The sequence below is a fragment of the Anoplolepis gracilipes genome, chromosome 12 (genome assembly GCF_047496725.1).
Source record: "Anoplolepis gracilipes chromosome 12, ASM4749672v1, whole genome shotgun sequence".
Taxonomy (NCBI): Eukaryota; Metazoa; Arthropoda; class Insecta; order Hymenoptera; family Formicidae; genus Anoplolepis; species Anoplolepis gracilipes.
Window position 1 is genome coordinate 2,765,791 of NC_132981.1, and position 19,964 is coordinate 2,785,754.

The 19,964-nt window shown below is 26.4% G+C and overlaps 2 protein-coding genes across 2 annotated transcripts; both read right to left on the reverse strand.

Moving 5' to 3' along the window:
* Positions 1-788: 788 nt before the first annotated feature.
* LOC140672087 (uncharacterized) lies at positions 789-9,699 on the reverse strand. The gene is made up of 8 exons (XM_072903926.1): positions 9,495-9,699; positions 7,561-8,035; positions 6,794-7,024; positions 6,414-6,698; positions 4,505-4,692; positions 2,601-3,075; positions 1,216-1,446; positions 789-1,129 (listed from the first exon to the last, which is right to left on the reverse strand). The coding sequence occupies exons 1-8, from the start codon at positions 9,684-9,686 to the stop codon at positions 789-791; spliced, it is 2,418 nt and encodes an 805-aa protein (XP_072760027.1). The 5' UTR covers positions 9,687-9,699.
* A 1,482-nt stretch (positions 9,700-11,181) lies between these two features.
* On the reverse strand, positions 11,182-19,356 carry LOC140672032 (uncharacterized). Its single transcript, XM_072903825.1, has 8 exons — positions 19,120-19,356; positions 17,480-17,954; positions 16,709-16,939; positions 16,277-16,613; positions 14,461-14,635; positions 12,543-13,017; positions 11,781-12,011; positions 11,182-11,685 (listed from the first exon to the last, which is right to left on the reverse strand). Exons 1-8 carry the CDS (start codon positions 19,258-19,260, stop codon positions 11,345-11,347), a joined length of 2,406 nt encoding a protein of 801 aa, XP_072759926.1. The 5' UTR covers positions 19,261-19,356; the 3' UTR covers positions 11,182-11,344.
* Positions 19,357-19,964: the final 608 nt, after the last annotated feature.

Consider the following 19,964-nt stretch of genomic DNA (forward strand, 5'->3'; position numbering starts at 1 on the left):
AGTTTGAAAAACAATTTATACCAAACACTTTGATAAATAGAGTAGATTATATTTTTCACTTGAATATTTTTCAGTAAAAAAAATTTTCAAAAGAAAGGTTGACTTTCACAAAAAGTGCATTAATAAATATGAAACTTTTTTCTTCTCCTTTACCCCATTATTGTCTGATGACCAGGTTTCGGGAAAGAATCTACGTCCCTAGACTCGATCATACTTTATCATTTGCAATTATGTATATGAAAAGATGCCTAAATATTATGTTGATAAAACATGATCGATTCGACATGTGATTCTAAATCATCGAATTGATTTATACTTGCCGAACCGCGAAAATAATGCGAGAGATATTTTTAAATCGGTATTAATTAGAATTATAGTACATTTTTTTTTATTGTTAAAATTTAAAAGTGAAAATATTGTGAAAATAACTTGCCTTTTTATTATACAGATCTTCAAAATTAATTGATAATTAAGTTTAATTAAATTTTAATGATTACATGACACAAAGTAATTCTACATGTAGATAAATATTTATTTTCAAATTCAATAATAATTAATAATATTTTTAAATAGGTGCATATTATTGAAATTGCAAAAAAAAGAATAATTTGGCAGAAATAAATTACTGTAAATGATAATTTTATTGATAACGTTATTTTAACACTTTGTAAATATATAAAATTTTGATAAACATTTTCTTATTGATTTCTAATTTAAAAACATATTATGCTCTTTCGAATGTATCAAGAATTTACAGTTTGAATATCTTTTTTTCTGCATCTTATATTTCACACTTCGAGCATTATACGAAGTACAGACAAATACGAAAATGAAGTTTTTAAAATGCTCAAATAAGTTGATAGATTAATTATGATAAAATTTCCAGCCTGCAATGCAACTGGAGATTTTGTCTGCATGAGAATAAATAATACATTTCTTGTTAATTTTCTAGGAAATTTGTACCAAGCACTTTGATAAATAGAGAGCCCTATTTCTTCCATTTCAGATTTCAGATAATTTCCGACAAAGCTATACAGCGTTAATTGTAATAGAAAAGAGCTCAATGCCACTAAACTCTTTCCTACCATAATGATGTTATGGATTTTTAATGCGAGAATAAGCTGGAATCCTGAAAAGAATATTTGTCTGAAAAAATGAAACTTTTTATAAATATTTAATTTATGACTGAACAATTTCAATTGATATAATACTTACCCATTATACATAATAATATACTGATAATGAATAGTTTTATCAGTAATACAAAACTGATCAGATCAGCAATATCCCTGGCTAGCTTTATCAAATAACGATGTCTTTGAATTAGCGCGTTAAAACGATCGTAGATTCGTGGAGTTGTGACATCAAAGGTGAGAAAACGTATCTTCAAAATGTTTACTTGTCCACAAACATGTAACGTAATGTTGAAAAACAACGCATCGTTACCTTTGAAAAATCCGCAAAAATGTTTTATTGCATTTATGTACAAAATAAGACGTATTTTTATTGTTATTGAATTATTTGTGTTAATAAATATGTAGCACAAAATATATCGGAAACAATATTGCTCTTATATATATATATATATACAGGGTGTTAGAAAAGTCTGTAAACGGTGAAATATCTCGAAAACGAAACGCCTCTGAGAAAAATGTTTCGAACCTAAGTTGTTGGGTTTCGAGGGGGCCATAAGACGGTACCATTGGTTTGACCTTGAATTTTTATTTGAAGGTCACGTCGATTTTTTAAATGGAACACCTTATATATTATTGCATATTTTTGTAGCTTATCTCGAGAGTTTTCCAAAACACTATAATCAAATGTTTTATCATTAAGTACTTTTCGAGTTATAACGCTTCAAAGTGCAATATCTTGACATAAAATACAAGATATTTCGTAAAATATTCATTTTTCGATTATCTATTCTAATACTTTTATGCACAGAATAATGAAACGAATCAATTGGTGTAATTAAAACACATAGTTAGCTTTAAGAAAAAATCTGAATTTGCAACTAATAGTTACACATTTTTACTTTAACATAATTCCTCTTCGTGCTGACGTGGAGATGTGATGTAGCATGAAAGAGTTTTTAACTTCTTGAATTATTATGTCGTGAATAACTTGAAAAGGACCTAAACCAAAGGTCGAAATGTCGTCGAATGTTAAGCCTATTAAACACTCAATAAAACTTATTTTAACCAGTTTGGTCGATCAACAATAACACCCTGTATATAATATGTATTGCACAGGGCACGAAAGTTCTTGTAAATTTTTTTTCAAACATGTCATAATCAAACACGTTAAACTTTTTAGGACGCTTAATAAAAGAAACTGATATTTAATCAAATATGTCTCATTAAGAAAACTAAGCAGTTTTAATATCTCGATAACTGTCTCAATGAAATAGTTTACTATGAAATTACGCAAACTTCCGTGCTTTGGCAGTGTTGTCTAATGGTCAATAAAGATGCACAATGTCAATAAAATAAATAAAAATCTTATTTAAATAGAATAATATACTTATCAATAAAAAATTTCTTTTTTCCAAGTCATATAAACGAAACACAGAATACGTATAAAATGTAATTAAATATTACCAAAATTAGAAGTATTCCCCAGTATAATTACAACAATTTCGACGAGACAAATGATTATATACATGCTCGTTGGAAAGTTGAAATATTCCAAAGCACATCTTGATGGTATTGTATACTCTAATATTGTATCCTCGTCTGTTATGTTAATCCTATTACCTTGATTGTAATTTAGAAAAGGAATTGCCCCATACAGTAGACAACCAAAATAAGTACTGCCCAGCATGGAGCAGCAAATAGACCTTCCTATAAAAGCATGTTTTCGCATAATATCGCGCTCTTTTATGTTGTCAATCGTCATATAATCGTTTAGAGCAGAATCATAATTGTTAATTAAACTATTTGGATAAATGCGGAACCATGTTGTCTTTAGCACACCGAGTATTCCGCAACAGATTATCATCAGACAGTGTATGTTTTGTTCTACGTCAGTGCAGCCCATGTATATCTCCATGAAGGGCAAGATCGCAAGTAAGCTCTGTTGATACGTTGATACTCTGATTTGTATGTTTCTCCATACATGATTTTTTATGCTCAAAAAGATATATTTAACTTCTAACATAATGAACTTTTATTAATATGTAAATATTTTTAATTAAATTCAAATGCTATTTTCTCGCACTTCTCTCCCTCTCTCTCTCTTACTGTTACTTAATTTCTTTCTCTTTTTCCATTTTATTCTACAAGAAAAACTTTTACTCTATAAAAAAATTTTTATTATGTAAAAAGGAACTTTAATTCTATAAGAAAAAATGTTTTTTTTCAATACTAATTTGTAGATGCAAAGTGTTATATTATTATATATTTGTGTATTATTATATATTTTATTTTATGTAATCTTTTAGAATATTAAAAAATTCAAAAACGTATATATTAAAATTATTTGTGTGTAACAAAACTTATATAAATAGAAAAATTCTTTGTGTTAAAACTCAAAAAATAATAAGCCAAAATAAGCTAAAATAATAAGATTATTTACTTTTTTTATAACATTTTGTAATGTTATTTATTGTATATTAGTTAACGTTTATTTAAATTTATAATTTTGCTGACTATTAAGAGCCAAACGTGGATGATAGTGCGTCAGTGTCATAGAAAGTAAAATTTTGAAACTAATTTTTATCAGGACTTCGGCCTGATATTTTCTTTGGATACATTTTTACGAATAGTTTAAATAGAAACTTATTTAAAACTCTTCAATTAAGATTTGTTTAGTCTTGGTAAAAACTATGGCTAAATATTTTAATTTTCTATAATATTAAAATGTAAATCGTAGTTAGAAAATTCAAATGTAACTAATAAGAAAAGATATTCTGTAAATATGAAAGATTGGTAATTTTTGTAGCACAAGAAGTATCAGCGCCCTATGCACAGAAATTATTTCCATAGAAAATTAATTTTTTTATGAAAGTTATGCAATATCATTCGTCTAGCTCTTAATAGCCTACATAAAATTATTTATTTTAAATTTTTGAATATAGAACTTTATTAATCTCTTATATTTTGTTAACGTTTTTTAAATATCTAATTTGTTTCACAAATAAAATTATATATCATAAACAATCATACTTGAAATCATGGAATAAATAGTGCTTGTTATATTTCTTCAAAATAATTTAATAATTTTTACACATGATTAAAAAAAATAATCAGAAATCATAAAATTTAAATAAGAAATCTTCCTTATTGTAAAAATTTTCAACGACTTACAATTGTGCTTGCTAAAAAAATCATTTGACCGTATACACTTTATCAAAAATAGAAAATGTAAAATCTAACACATATTCTCATCCCTAAATTACTTTCAAAGCGTATCAATATCAACACAGAAATGTTATAGATATTCTCTCTTGTCTTTCGACAGTTGCGATTGTATTAGTGATCTTTGAGTTCTAGCAAATACTTACTGTACAACAAATGCAGAAGGCACAACGCAATAATGAATAAATGTTATAAACTTGAAGTGGCCACATACCGATAGGCCACGTAACCAATTTAACAGGGGTCATAGCGTATACAATATCATTTTTCCATCGCGTGCTTGTCATTGTTGAGATAATGACTCTAACTGATGCTTGCTCGCTATATCGGTGGTACATAACATAGTGTTCTAACTTATTTATTATTCAGGAAGGATATTCCGCAAGATATATTTGTTTCTCAAACTGTCTCGATGCTTCTAAACCTAAATTACCAATAATGTTACACAATGCAAGCATTTTGATTCATTTTTTATTCAATATGAAAGATACATGCTTATCAGTTTGCTTCTATACTCTTAAGACATTATGAAATGTGAATGTAAATTACGCTTTCACGCAAAATTGTCGTTGAAAATTTATATGACAAAATTTCTAAGTTGTTGTCACTTATCGAGCAACTATTTTTCTCTACTGCGTGAAATGTTAAAAAATTTAAATGAGTTTTGCACATGCGTATCTAATATCTATACAATATTTTATTTCTCAATATTCATTTGATCATATAATACAGATTATATCTGCCCAAAGTAAAAATACATAACGAATAATTCATTTTTTATGTTGGTCATCGCAGTTGGCGTACTGAGAAAATATAATACAATATAAGTAAATAATAAACTTAAAATTGTATACCAGTAAATTTTATCTGTTCTATATACTATAATATAATAATTAAATGATTATAATTATTGATAATAATTTAGTGGAAGTAAAATTTAATTATATTTTAACAACTTAATTCATAAGATATTTCAATAAACTATATATCTTATTTGTTTTTTATTTTGTCAAACGTTTATTATAAATTTATAATTTGTAAAAGTATTTTATTTACACATATTACATTTCATGTTTTGGGCATTATGCAAAGTACAGTCAGATATGAAAAAGAAGTTTTCAAAATGTTTATTATAGTTGGTTAATTTATTGTGATAAAATTCCTAGCTTGAAACATTGCTGGAGCTTCTGTCTGTAAAACTAGATTCATTGTCAGTTTGAAAGAAAATTTATACTAAACACTTTGATAAATAGAGTAGATTATATTTTTCACTTGAATATTTTTCAGTAAAAACAATTTTCAAAAGAAAGGTTGACTTTCACAAAAAGTGCATTAATAAATATGAAACTTTTTTCGTCTCCTTTACCCCATTATTGTCTGATGACCAGGTTTCGGGAAAGAATCTACGTCCCTAGACTCGATCATACTTTATCATTTGCAATTATGTATATGAAAAGATGCCTAAATATTATGTTGATAAAACATGATCGATTCGACATGTGATTCTAAATCATCGACTTGATTTATACTTGCCGAACCGCGAAAATAATGCGAGAGATATTTTTAAATCGGTATTGATTAGAATTATAGTACATTTTTTTTTATTGTTAAAATTTAAAAGTGAAAATATTGTGAAAATAAATTGTCTTTTTATACAGATCATCAAAATTAATTGATAACTAATTTTAATTAAATTTTAATGATTACATGACACGAAGTAATTTTACATGTAGATAAATATTTATTTTCAAATTCAATAATAAGCAATAATATTTTTAAATAGGTGCATATTATTAAAATTGCAAAAAAAAAAGAATAATTTGGCACAAGTAAATTACTGTAAATGGTAAGTTTATTGATAACGTTATTTTAACATTTTGTAAATATATAAAATTTTGATAAACATTTTCTTATGAATTTCTAATTTAAAAACATATTATGCTCTTTCGAATGTATCAAGTATTTACAGTTTGAATATCTCTTTTTTGCATATTATATTTCACACTTCGAGCATTATACGAAGTACAGACAAATACGAAAATGAGGTTTTTAAAATGCTCAAATAAGTTGATAGATTAATTATGATAAAATTTCCAGCCTGCAATGCAACTGGAGATTTTGTCTGCATAAGAATAAATAATACATTTTTTGTTAATTTCCTAGGAAATTTGTACCAAGCACTTTGATAAATAGAGAGCCCTATTTCTTCCATTTCAGATTTCAGATAATTTCCGACAAAACTATACAGCGTTAATTGTAATAGAAATCCACTTAGTGCCACTAAGCTCTTTCCTACCATAATGATGTCATGGACTTTTAATGCGAGAATAAGCTGAAATCCTGAAAAGAATATTTGTCTGCTAAAATCAAACTCTTTATTACAAATATATAATTTCAATATATGACTGAACAATTTTTATTCATATAATATTTACCCATTATACATAATAACACGCTGATAATGAATAGTTTTATCAATAATATAAAACTGATTAAATCGGCAAGTTCTTTGGCCAGCGTTATCAAATAGCGATGTCTTTGAATTAGGGCGTTAAAACGACCGTAGATTTGTGGAATTGTGACGTCAAAGTTGTGAAAATGTATCCTCAAAATGTTTACTTGTCCACAAACATGTAACGTAATATTGAGAAACAACGCATCGTTACCTTTAAATAATCCACAAAAATGTCTTATTGCATTTATGTACAAAACAAAACGTATTATTTTTATTGTTATTGAATTATTTTTGTTAGTAAATATGTAGTACAAAATATAACAGAAACAATATTGCTCTTATATATATAGAATATGTATTGCACGAAGCACGAACGTCCTTTTAAATTTTTTTTTCAAACATGTCATAATAAAATACATTAAGTCTTTTAGGACGCTTAATAAAAGAAATTGATATTTCGTCAAATATGTCTGATTAAGAAAACTAAGCAGTTATAATATCTCGATAATAGTCTCAATGAAATATTTTACTATGAAATTACGCAAATTTCCGTGCTTTGGCAGTGTTGTCTAATGGTCAATAAAAAGTGCACAATGTCAATAAAATAAATAAAAATCTTATTTATATAGAATAATATACTTATCAATAAAAAATTTCTTTTTTCCAAATCATATAAACGAGACACAAAATATAATTAAAATATAAAATATAATTAAATATTACGTATAAAATATAATTAAATATTACCAAGATTAGTAGTATCCGCCAGTATAATTAGAACAATTTCAACAAGACAAATGATTATATACATGCTCGTTGGAAAGTTGAAATATTCCAGAGCACATCTTGATGGTATTGTATACTCTAATATTGTGTCCTCGTTTGTTATGTTAATTCTATTACCTTGATTGTAATTTAGAAAAGGAATTGCCCCATACAGTAGACAACCAAAATAAGTACTGCCCAGCATGGAGCAGCAAATAAACCTTCCTATAAAAGCATGTTTTCGCATAATATCGCGCTCTTTTATGTTGTCAATAGTCATGTAATCGTTTAGAGCAGAATCATAATTGTTAATTAAACTATTTGGATATATGCGGAACCATGTTGACTTTAGCACACCGAGTATTCCGCAACAGATTAACATCAAACATTGTATGTTCTGTTCTATGTCAGTGCAGCCCATGTATATCTCCATGAAGGGCAATATCGCAAGTAAGCTCTGTTGATACGTTGATACTCTGATTTGTATGTTTTTCCATACATGATTTTTTGTGTTCAAAAAGATATATTTAACTTCTAACTTAATGAATTTTTATTAATATGTATATATTTTTAATTAAATTTAAATACTATTTTCTCAATTGCACTTCTCCCCCTCTCTCTCTCACTCTCTCTCTTTCTCTCTCTCTCTCTCTCTCTCTCTCTCTCTCTCTCTCTCTCACTGTTACATAATTTCTCTCTTTTTTTCAATTTTATTCTACAAGAAAACCTTTTACTTTAAAAAAAAATTTTTATTATATAAGAAGGAACTTTAATTCTATAAGAAAAATGTTTTTTTTTTATACTAACTTGCAGATGCAAAGTGTTATATTATTATATATTTTATTTTATGTAATTTCTTAGAATATTAAAAAAATCAAAACGTATATATCAAAATTATTTGTGTGTAACAAAACTTATATAAATAGAAAAATTCTTCGTGTTAAAACTCAAAAAATAATAAGCCAAAATAAGATATAATAATAAGATTATTTACTATATTTATAACATTTTGTAATGTTATTTATTGTATATTAGTTAACGTTTATTTAAATTTATAATTTCGCTGGCTATTAGGAGCCAAATGTAGATGATAGTGCGTCAGTGTCATAAAAAATTAAATTTTGGAACTAATTTTTATCAGGACTTCAGTCTGATTTTTCTTTGGATACGTTTTTACGGGTAGTTCAAATAGGAATTTATTTAAAACTCTTCATTTAAGATTGGTTTAGTCTTGGTAAAAACCAAGATTAAATATTTTAATTTTTTATAATATTAAAATGCAAATCGTAGTTTAGATAGAAAATTCAAATGTAACTAATAAGAAAAGATACTCTGTAAATATGAAAGATTGGTAATTTTTGTAGCACAAAAAGTATCAGCGCCCTATGCACAGAAATCATTTCTATAGAAAATTAATTTTTTTATGAAAGTGATGCAATATCATCCGTCTAGCTCTTAATAGCCCACATGAAATTATTTAGTTTAAATTTTTCAATATAGAACCTTATTAATCTCTTAATTTTTGTTAACGTTTTTTAAATATCGAATTTGTTTCACATATAAAATTATATATCATAAACAATCATACTTGAAATCATGTAATAAATAGTACTTGTTATAATTCTTGAAAATAATTTTATACATGATTAAAAAAAAATAATCAGAAATCATAAAATTTAAACAAAAAATTTTTTTTATTGTTAGAATTTTCAACGACTTATGATCATGCTAGCTAAAAAAATCATTTGACCGTACACATTATCAAAAATAGAAAATGTAAAATCTAACACATATTCTCATTGCAAAATTACTTTTAAAGCGTAGCACTATCAACACAGAAATGTTATAGATATTCTCCCTTGTCTTTGAACAGTCGCGATTGTATTAGTGATCTTCGAATTCCAGAAAATACTTACTGCACAACAAATTCCTAAGACACAACGCAATAATGAATAAATGTTATAAACTTGAAGTGGCCACATACCGATAGGCCACATAATCAATTTAAAAGGGGTCATAGCGTATACGATATCATCTTTCCATCGCGTGCTTGTCATTGTTGAGATAATGACTCTAACTGATGCTTGCTCGCTATATCGGTGGTACATAACATAGTGTTCTAACTTATTTATTATTCAGAAAGGATATTCCGTAAGATATATTTGCTTCTCAAACTGTTTCTATGCTCCTAAACCTAAATTACCGATAATATTACACAATGCAAGCATTTTGATTCATTTTTTATTCAACATAAAAGATACATGCTTATCAGTTTGCTTCTATACTCTCAAGACATTATGAAATGTGAATGTAAGTTACGCTTTCACGCAAAGTTTTCGTTGAAAATTTATATGAAAAAGTTTCTAAGTTGTTGTCACTTATCGAGCAACTATTTTTCTCTACTGCGTGAAATGTTAAAAAATTTAGATGAGTTTTGCACATGCGTATCTAGTATCTATACAATATTTTATTTTTCGATATTCATTTGATCATATAATACAGATTCTATCTGTCCAAAGTAAAAATACTTAACGAATAATTCATTTTTTATGTTGGTCATCGCAGTTGCCGTACCGAGAAAATATAATACAATATAAGTAAATAATAAATTTAAAATTGTATACCAGTAAATTTTATCTGTTCATATACGCTATAATATAATAATTAAATGATTATAATTATTGGTAATAATTTAATGGAAGTAAAATTTAATTACATTTTAACAACTTAATTCATAAGATATTTCAATAAATTATATGTCTTATTTATTTTTTATTTTGTCAAACGTTTATTATAAATTTATAATTTGTTAAAGTATTTTATTTACACATATTATATTTCATGTTTCGGGCATTATGCAAAGTACAGTCAGATATAAAAGAGGAGTCTTCAAAATGTTTATTATAGTTGATAAATTTATTGTGATAAAATTTTTAGCTTAAAACATTGTTGGAGTTTCTGTCTGTAAAACTAGATTCATTGTCAGTTTGAAAGGAAATTTATACCAAACACTTTGATAAATATAGCAGATTATGTTTTTCACTTAAATATTTTTTAGTAAAAAAAATTTTCAAAAAAAGGTTGACTTTCACAAAAAGTGCATTAACAAATATCAAACTTTTTCCTTCTCCTTCACCTCATTATTGTATGATGACCAGGCCTCAGAAAAGAAATTACGTCCCTAGACTCGATCATACTTTATCATTTGCAATTATGTATATAAAAAGATGCTTAAATATTATGATGATAAAACATGTTCGAATCGACATGTGATTCTAAATCATCCAATTGACTTATACTTGCCAAACCGCGAAAATAGTGCGAGAGATATTGTTTAATCGGTATTAATGCGAATTATAGTACATTTATTTTTATTATTAAAATTCAAAAATGAAAATATTGTTAAAATAACTTGCCTTTTTATTATACAGATCATCAAAATTAATTAATAATTAATTTTAATTAAATTTTAATGATTACATGACACGAAGTAATTCTACATGTAGATAAATATTTATTTTCAAATTCAATAATAATCAATAATATTTTTAAATACGTGCATATTATTGAAATTGCAAAAAAAAAAAAATAATTGGGCACAAGTAGATTACTGTAAATGGTAAGTTTTTTGATAACGTTATTTTAACACTTTGTAAATATATAAAATTTTGATAAACATTTTATTATGAATTTCTAATTAAACATATTTTGCTATTTCGTATCAAGTATTTACAGTTTGAATATCTTTTTTTTTGCATCTTATATTTTACACTTCGAGCATTATACGAAGTACAGACAAATACGAAAATGAGGTTTTTAAAATGCTCAAATAAGTTGATAGATTAATTATGATAAAATTTCCAGCCTGAAATGCAACTGGAGATTTTGTCTGCATAAGAATAAATAATACATTTCTTGTTAATTTCTTAGGAAATTTGTACCAAGCACTTTGATAAATAGAGATCCCTATTTCTTCCATTTCAGATTTCAGATAATTTCCGACAAAACTATACAGCGTTAATTGTAATAGAAAACCGCTCAATGTCACCAAGCTCTTTCCTACCATAATGATGTCATTGACTTTTAATGCGAGAATAAGCTGAAATCCTGAAAAGAATATTTGTCTGCTACAATCAAAATCTTTATTATAAATATATAATTTACATATGTGATTGAACAATTTCAATTGATATAATATTTACCCATTATACATAATAATATGCTGATAATGAATAGTTTTATCAGTAATACAAAACTGATTAAATCGGCAAGTTCTCTGGCCAGCATTATCAAATAGCGATGTCTTTGAATTAGAGCGTTAAAACGACCGTAGATTTGTGGAATTGTGACATCAAAGTTGTGAAAATGTATCCTCAAAATGTTTACTTGTCCACAAACATGTAATGTAATGTTGAGAAACAACGCATCGTTACCTTTGAAAAATCCACAAAAATGTCTTATTGCATTTATGTACAAAACAAGACGTATAATTTTTATTTTTATTGAATTTTTTTGTTAGTAAATATGTAGCACAAAATATAGCAGAAACAAAATTGCTCTTATATATATAATATGTATTACACGGAGCACAAAAGTCCTTTCAAATTTTTTTTTTAAACATGTCATAATCAAACACGTTAAACCTTTTAGGATGCTTAATAAAAAACTGATATTTAATCAAATATGTCTGATTAAGAAAACTAAGCAGTTTTAATATCTCGATAATGGTCTCAATGAAATAGTTTACTATGAAATTACGCAAACTTCTGTGCTTTGGCAGTGATGTCTAATGATCAATAAAAAGTGCACAATGTCAATAAAATAAATAAAAATCTTATTTATATAAAATAATATACTTATCAATAAAAAATTTCTTTTTTCTAAATCATATAAACGAGACACAAAATATAATTAAAATATAAAATATAATTAAATATTACGTATAAAATATAATTAAATATTACCAAGATTAGCAGCACCCGTCAGAATAGTTGCAACCATTTCGACGAGACAAATGATTATATACATGCTCGTTGGAAAGTTTAAATATTCCAGAGTACATCTTGATGGTATTGTATACTCTAATATTGTATCTTTGTTTGTTATGTTAATCTTATTACCTTGATTGTAATTTAGAAAAGGAATTACCCCATACAGTAGACAACCAAAATAAGTACTGCCCAGCATGGAGCAGCAAATAAACCTTCCTATAAAAGCATGTTTTCGCATAATATCGCGTTCTTTTATGTTGTCAATCGTCATATAATCGTTTAGAGCAGAATCATAATTGTTAATTAAACTATTTGGATAAATGCGGAACCATGTTGTCTTTAGCACACCGAGTATTCCGCAACAGATTATCATCAGACATTGTATGTTCTGTTCTACGTCAGTGCAGCCCATGTATATCTCCATGAAGGGCAAGATCGCAAGTAAGCTCTGTTGATACGTTGACACTCTGATTTGTATGTTTCTCCATACATAATTTTTTGTGTTCAAAAAGATATATTTAACTTTTAACTTAATAAATTTTTATTAATATGTATATATTTTTAATTAAATTCAAATGCTACTCAATCGCACTTCTTTCCCTCTTTCTCTCTCTCTCTCTCTCTCTCTCTCTCTCTCTCTCTCTCTCTCTCTCTCTCTCTCTCTCTCTCTTTCTCACCATTCCTTAATTTCTTTCTTTTTTTTCATTTTATTCTACAAGAAAAACTTTCACTCCATAAAAAAATTTTTATTATGTAAAAAGAAACTTTAATTCTATAAGAAAAAATGTTTTTTTCAATACTAATTTGCAGATGCAAAGTGTTATATTATTATATATTTGTGTATTATTATATATTTTATTTTATGTAATCTTTTAGAATATTAAAAAAATCAAAAACGTATATATTAAAATTATTTGTGTGTAACAAAACTTATATAAATAGAAAAAAAATTCTTTGTGTTAAAACTCAAAAAATAATAAGCCAAAATAAGATAAAATAATAAGATTATTTACTATATTTATAACATTTTGTAATGTTTTTTATTGTATATTATAGTTAACGTTTATTTAAATTTATAATTTTGCTGACTATTAAGAGCCAAACGTGGATGATAGTGCGTCAGTGTCATAAAAAGTTAAATTTTGAAACTAATCTTAATCAGGACTTTGGCCTGATATTTTCTTTGCATACGTTTTTATGGATAGTTTAAATAAGAATTTATTTAAAACTCTTCAATTAAGATTTGTTTAGTTTTGGTAAAAACCAAGATTAAATATTTTAAATTTATATAATATTAAAATGTATATCGTAGTTTAGTTAGAAAATTCAAATGTAACTAATAAGGAAAGATATTCTATAAATATGAAAAATTGGTAATTTTTGTAGTACAAGAAGTATCAGCGCCCTATGCACAGAAATCATTTCCATAGAAAATTAATTTTTTTATGAAAGTGATGCAATATCATCCGTCTAGCTCTTAATAGCCCACATGAAATAATTTATTTTAAATTTTTGAATATAGAACTTTATTAATCTCTTAATTTTTGTTAATTTATATGAATTTTAGGCGTCGGTTGATGGGCAAAAATCGTCACTTTTTACTGGCCCTCCTTTAAATAAGAAATCTTTCTTATTGTTAGATTTTTCAACGACTTACAATCGTGCTTGGTGGAAAAATCATTTGACCGTATACACTTTATCAAAAATAAAAAATGTAAAATTTAACACATATCACACTCATCGCAAAATTACTTTCAAAGCGTAGCAATATTAACACAGAAATCTTATAGATATTATAAGTTAGAGATTAAATAGAGCTTATAGATATTCTCTCTTGTCTTCAAACAGTCGCGATTGTATTAGTGATCTTTGAGTTCTAGAAAATACTTACTGAACAACAAATGCACAAGGCACAACGTAATAATGAATAAATGTTATAAACTTGAAGTGGCCATACGCCGATAGGCCATGTAACCAATTTAAAAGGGGTCATAGCGTATACGATATCATCTTTCCATCGTTTATTTGTCATTGTTGAGATAATGACTCTAACTGATGCTTGCTCGCTATATCGAGGTGCATAACATAGTATTCTGACTTATTTATTATTCAGAAAAGATATTCCGTAAGATATATTTGTTTCACAAACTGTCTCTATGCTCCTAAACCTAAATTACCGATAATGTTACACAATGCAAGCATTTTGATTCATTTTTTATTCAACATGAAAGATACATGCTTATCAGTTTGCTTCTTTACTCTTAAGACATTATGAAATGTGAATGTAAGTTACGCTTTCACGCAAAATTGTCGTTGAAAATTTATATGACAAAGTTTCTAAGTTGTTGTCACTTATCGAGCAACTATTCTTCTCTACTGTGTGAAATATTAAAAAATTTGGATGAGTTTTGCACATGCGTATCGAGTATCTATACAATATTTTATTTTTCGATATTTATTTGATCATATAATACAGATTTTATGTGTCCAAAGTAAAAATATATAGCGAATAATTTACTCTTTATGTTGCAGGTCATCGCAGTTGGCGTACTGAGGAAATATAATACAATATAATACAATATAGGTAAATAATAAACTTAAAATTGTATATCAATAAATTTTATCTGTCCATATACGCTATAATATAATAATTAAATAATTATAATTATTGATAATAATTTAATGGAAGTAAAATTTAATTATATTTTTACAACTTAATTGATAAGATATTTCAATAAACTATATATTTTATTTATTTTTTATTTTGTCAAACGTTTATTATAAATTTATAATTTGTAAAAGTATTTTATTTACACATATTATATTTCATGTTTCGGGCATTATGCAAAGTACAGTCAGATATGAAAAAGAAGTCTTCAAAATGTTTATTATAGTTGATTAATTTATTGTGATAAAATTTCTAGCTTGAAACATTGCTAAAGCTTCTGTCTGTAAAATTAGATTCATTGTTAGTTTGAAAGAAAATTTATACCAAACACTTTTCAAAAAAAAGGTTGGCTTTTATAAAAAGTGCATTAACAAATATGAAACTTTTTTCTTCTCCTTCACCCCATCATTGTCTGATGACCAGGCCTCGGGAAAGAAATTACGTCTCTAGACTTGATCATACTTTATCATTTGCAATTATGTATATGAAAAGATGCGTAAATATTATGATGATAAAGCATGATCGATTCGACATCTGATTCTAAATCCTCGAATTGTCTTATACTTGCCGAACCGCGAAAATAGTGCAAGAGATATTATTTAATCGGTATTGATGCGATATATAGTACATTTATTTATATCGTTAAAATTCAAAAGTGAAAATATTATGAAAATAACTTGCTTTTTGTATTATACAGATCATCAAAATTAATTGATAATTAATTTTAATTAAATTTTAATGAGTACATGACACGAAGTAATTCTACATGTAGATGAATATTTATTTTTAAATTCAATAATAATCAATAATATTTTTATATACGTGCATATTATTGAAATTGCAGAAGAAAAAATAATTTGGCCTAAATAAATTACTGTAAATGATAAGTTTATTTATAATGCTATTTTAATATTTTGTAAATATATAACATTTTAATAAACTTTTTTATGGATTTCTATTTAAAAGTGTATCATGCTATTTCGTTTTTGTCAAATATTTACAGTTTACATATCTCTTTCATTTGTATTTTATATTTTACACTTCGAGCATTATACGAAGTACAGAAAAATATGAAAAGGAGGTTTTTAGAATGCTCACATAGGTTGCTAGATTAATTATGATAAAGTTTCCAGCCTGTAATGCAACTGGAGATTTTGTCTGCATAAAAATAAATAATACATTTCTTATTATTTTCCTAGGAAAACTGTACCAAGCACTTTGATAAATAGAGACCCCTATTTCTTCCATTTCAGATTTCAGATAATTTCCAATAAAACTATACAGCGTTAATTGTAATAGAAATCCACTTAGTGCCACTAAGCTTTTTCCTACCATAATGATGTCATTGACTTTTAATGCGAGAATAAGCTGAAATCCTGAAAAGAATATTTGTCTGCTACAATCAAAATCTTTATTATAAGTATATAATTTACATATGTGATTGAACAATTTTAATTGATATAATATTTACCCATTATACATAATAATATGCTGATAATGAATAGTTTTATCAGCAATACAAAACTGATGAGATCTGCAAGTTCCTTGGCCAGCTTTATCAAATAACGATGTCTTTGAATTAGCGCGTTGAAACGATCGTAGATTCGTGGACTTGTGACATCAAAGTTGAGAAAATGTATCCTCAAAATGTTTACTTGACCACAAACATGTAATGTAATGTTGAGAAACAACGCATCGTTACCTTTAGAATATACATGGAAATGTTTTATTTTATTGAAAGAAGACGTATTATTGCTATTTTTATTAAGTTATTTTTGTAATTAAATACGTGAAATGGGTAAACATAATATTGCTCTTAGATTATATGTAACATAATATATATATTGCATAAAGCGCAAAAGTTTTTGTAAATTTAATTTTCTTTCTGACATATGTAGTAGCGAGACACGGTGAATTTTTTACGATGTTTAATAAAAGAAATTTTAACATTTAATCAAATTTGTCTGATCCAAAAAACTGGACAGTTTTAATAAATCTCGGAACATGTTAATAAAATAGTTTACTTTGAAATTATATAAACTTTCGTGCTTTTGCAAATGTTATGTAATGTTATTTAATAATCAATGAAAAGTGCATAATATCAATAAAATAAATAAAAATCTTATTTATGTAGAATAGTATTTTTAATTTAATATTTAATTACTTATTAATCAAAAAAATTTTCTTTCCAAATAATATTAAACAAGACACATAATACGCACAAAATATAATTAAATATTACCAAGATTAGCAGTAGCTGCCAGCATAACTACAACAGTTTCGACGAGACACAAGATTTTATACATACTCGTTGGAAAATTGAGATATTCCAGAGTACATCTTGATGGTATTGCATACTTTATTATCTTCTCCTCATTTGTTATATTAGTCAGATTGCCTTGGTCGTAATCCAAAAAAGGAATTATTCCATATATTAAACAACTAATGTAAGAAAAACTAAGCAAGGAACAGCAAAGAATCCTTCCTATAAAAGCATGTTTTCGCATAATATCGCGCTCTTTTGTATTTTCAATTGTCATATAATCGTTCAAAGCAGAGTCGTAATTGTTAATCAAACTGTTTGCATAAATGCGGAACCATGTTGTCTTCAGCACACCGAGTATTCCGCAACAGATTAACATCAAACAGTCTATGTTCTCTTCTACGTCAGTGCAGCCCATGTATATCTCCAGAGAGGACAAGATCGCAATTAAGCTCTGTTGATACGTTGATACTCTGATTTGTATATTTCCCCATACATGATTTTTTGTGCTCAAAAAAAATATATTTTACTTCAACTCAATAAATTTAATATTATATTTTTAATTAGGTTCAAACGCTATTTTCTCATTTACACTTCTCTCTCTCTCTCTCTCTCTTTTACTGTATAAAAAAATTTTTACTGTGTAAACAAAAAAATTTTGTTCTAACAAAAAAGCTTTTATCCTATAAGCATACTAATTTACAGATGCGAAGTAATATATAATTATGTATTTGTACACTTAATTTTATGTAATCTTTTAGAATATTAAAAGAAAAAAACAAAAAAATGTATGTTAAAATTATTTTCTTGTAACCAACATACAAACAGGAAAATTCTTCGTGTCAAATAAACAAGAAAATAAGATTTAATATTATTTACAATATTTATAACATTTTGTAACGTTATTTATTATATATTAGTTAACGTTTATTTAAATTGATAATTTTGCTTGCTATTAAGAGCCAGACGGAAATGATATTGTGTATTCAGCTTCATGAAAAATTTTGAAATTATATGAATATTATGAAGACTTCGCTCCGATATTTCTTTCGTTTACACTTCTACAGGGACTATAAATAGGAATTTATTTAAAAATCTTAAATTAAGATTTATTTAGTCTTGATAAATACCAAAAATGTTAGTGCACAAAAATTAGTTTCATATTAAATTTAATTTTTTATTAAACAATATCATCCGCCTCTGTAAGCCAGATGTAAAATTCTGAAATTGTTTTTGCATATAGAGTCTTATTAATCTCTTAACTTTCATTAACGTTTATTATTTATCTCATTTGTTTCACATACGATTGTGTGTCATAAATAATTATACTTGAAATCATAAAATAAGTAGTGCTTGCCTGTCATATTTTTCAAAAATAACTTTATAAATTTTTCTTATTGTTAGAATTTTTCAACGACTTACATCGTGCTTGCTGGGAAATGCATTTCATGGTGTATACTTTATCAAAAATAAAAAAATATAAAATCTGACACATATTCTCATCGCAAAATTACTTCCAAAACGTTGCAATATCAACACGGAAATGTTATAGATATTCTTCCTCGTCTTCGAACAGTCGCGATTGTATCAGTGATCTTCGAATTCCAGAAAATACTTACTGCACAACAAATGCCTAAGGCACAACGCAATAATGAATAAATGTTATAAACTTGAAGTGGCCATACGCCGATAGGCCATGTAACCAATTTAAAAGGGGTCATAGCGTATACGATATCATCTTTCCATCGTTTATTTGTCATTGTTGAGATAATGACTCTAACTGATGCTAATAACTGATGATCTGCTCGCTATATCGTGGTACACAATATAGTATTCTGACTTATTTATTATTTACGAAGAATATTCCATAAGATGTATTTACTTCTCAAACTGTCTCTATGCTCCTAAACCTAAATTACCGATAATGTTACACAATGCAAGCATTTCGATTCATTTTTTATTCAATATGAAAGGTACATGCTTATCAGTCTACTTCTATACTCTTACGATATTATGAAATGTGAATATAAGTTACGCTTTTGCGCAAAATTGCCGTTGAATAAAAGTTTATATGACAAAGTTTCTAAATTGTTGACATTCGTCGAGCAACTTTCCTCTGTACTGCGTGAAATGTTAGAAAAAACTGTGTGCGTTTTGCTCATACCTATCTAGTATTTATACTATATTTTATTTCTCGATATTTATTCGATCAAATAGTATAGATTCCATCTGTCCAAAGTAAAAATGCATAGCGAATAATTCACTTTTTGTGTTGCAGATTATCCCAGTTGGCGTACTGAGAAAATATAATACGATATAGGTAAATAATATATTGTATACCAGGAAATGATTGCAATGATTGATAGTAACTCAATGAAATTATGATTTAATTATATTTTAACAACTTAATTGATAGGATATTTCAATAAACTATATATATTTTATTTATTTTTTATTTTGTCAA

Coding starts and splice junctions, on each gene's coding strand:
- LOC140672087 (XM_072903926.1), bottom strand. CDS start 9,686: ATGTACCACCGATATAGCGAGCAAGCATCAGTTAGAGTCATTATCTCA. Junction 3,076..4,504: donor CCTTCTGCATTTGTTGTACA/GTAAGTATTTGC, acceptor ACGTATCAACAG/AGCTTACTTGCGATCTTGCC. Junction 1,130..1,215: donor TATATTATTATGTATAATGG/GTAAGTATTATA, acceptor TATTCTTTTCAG/GATTCCAGCTTATTCTCGCA.
- LOC140672032 (XM_072903825.1), bottom strand. CDS start 19,260: ATGACAAATAAACGATGGAAAGATGATATCGTATACGCTATGACCCCT. Junction 17,955..19,119: donor CCTTAGGCATTTGTTGTGCA/GTAAGTATTTTC, acceptor ACGTATCAACAG/AGCTTAATTGCGATCTTGTC. Junction 14,636..16,276: donor CTTCGTATAATGCTCGAAGT/GTAAAATATAAA, acceptor ACCTCGATATAG/CGAGCAAGCATCAGTTAGAG.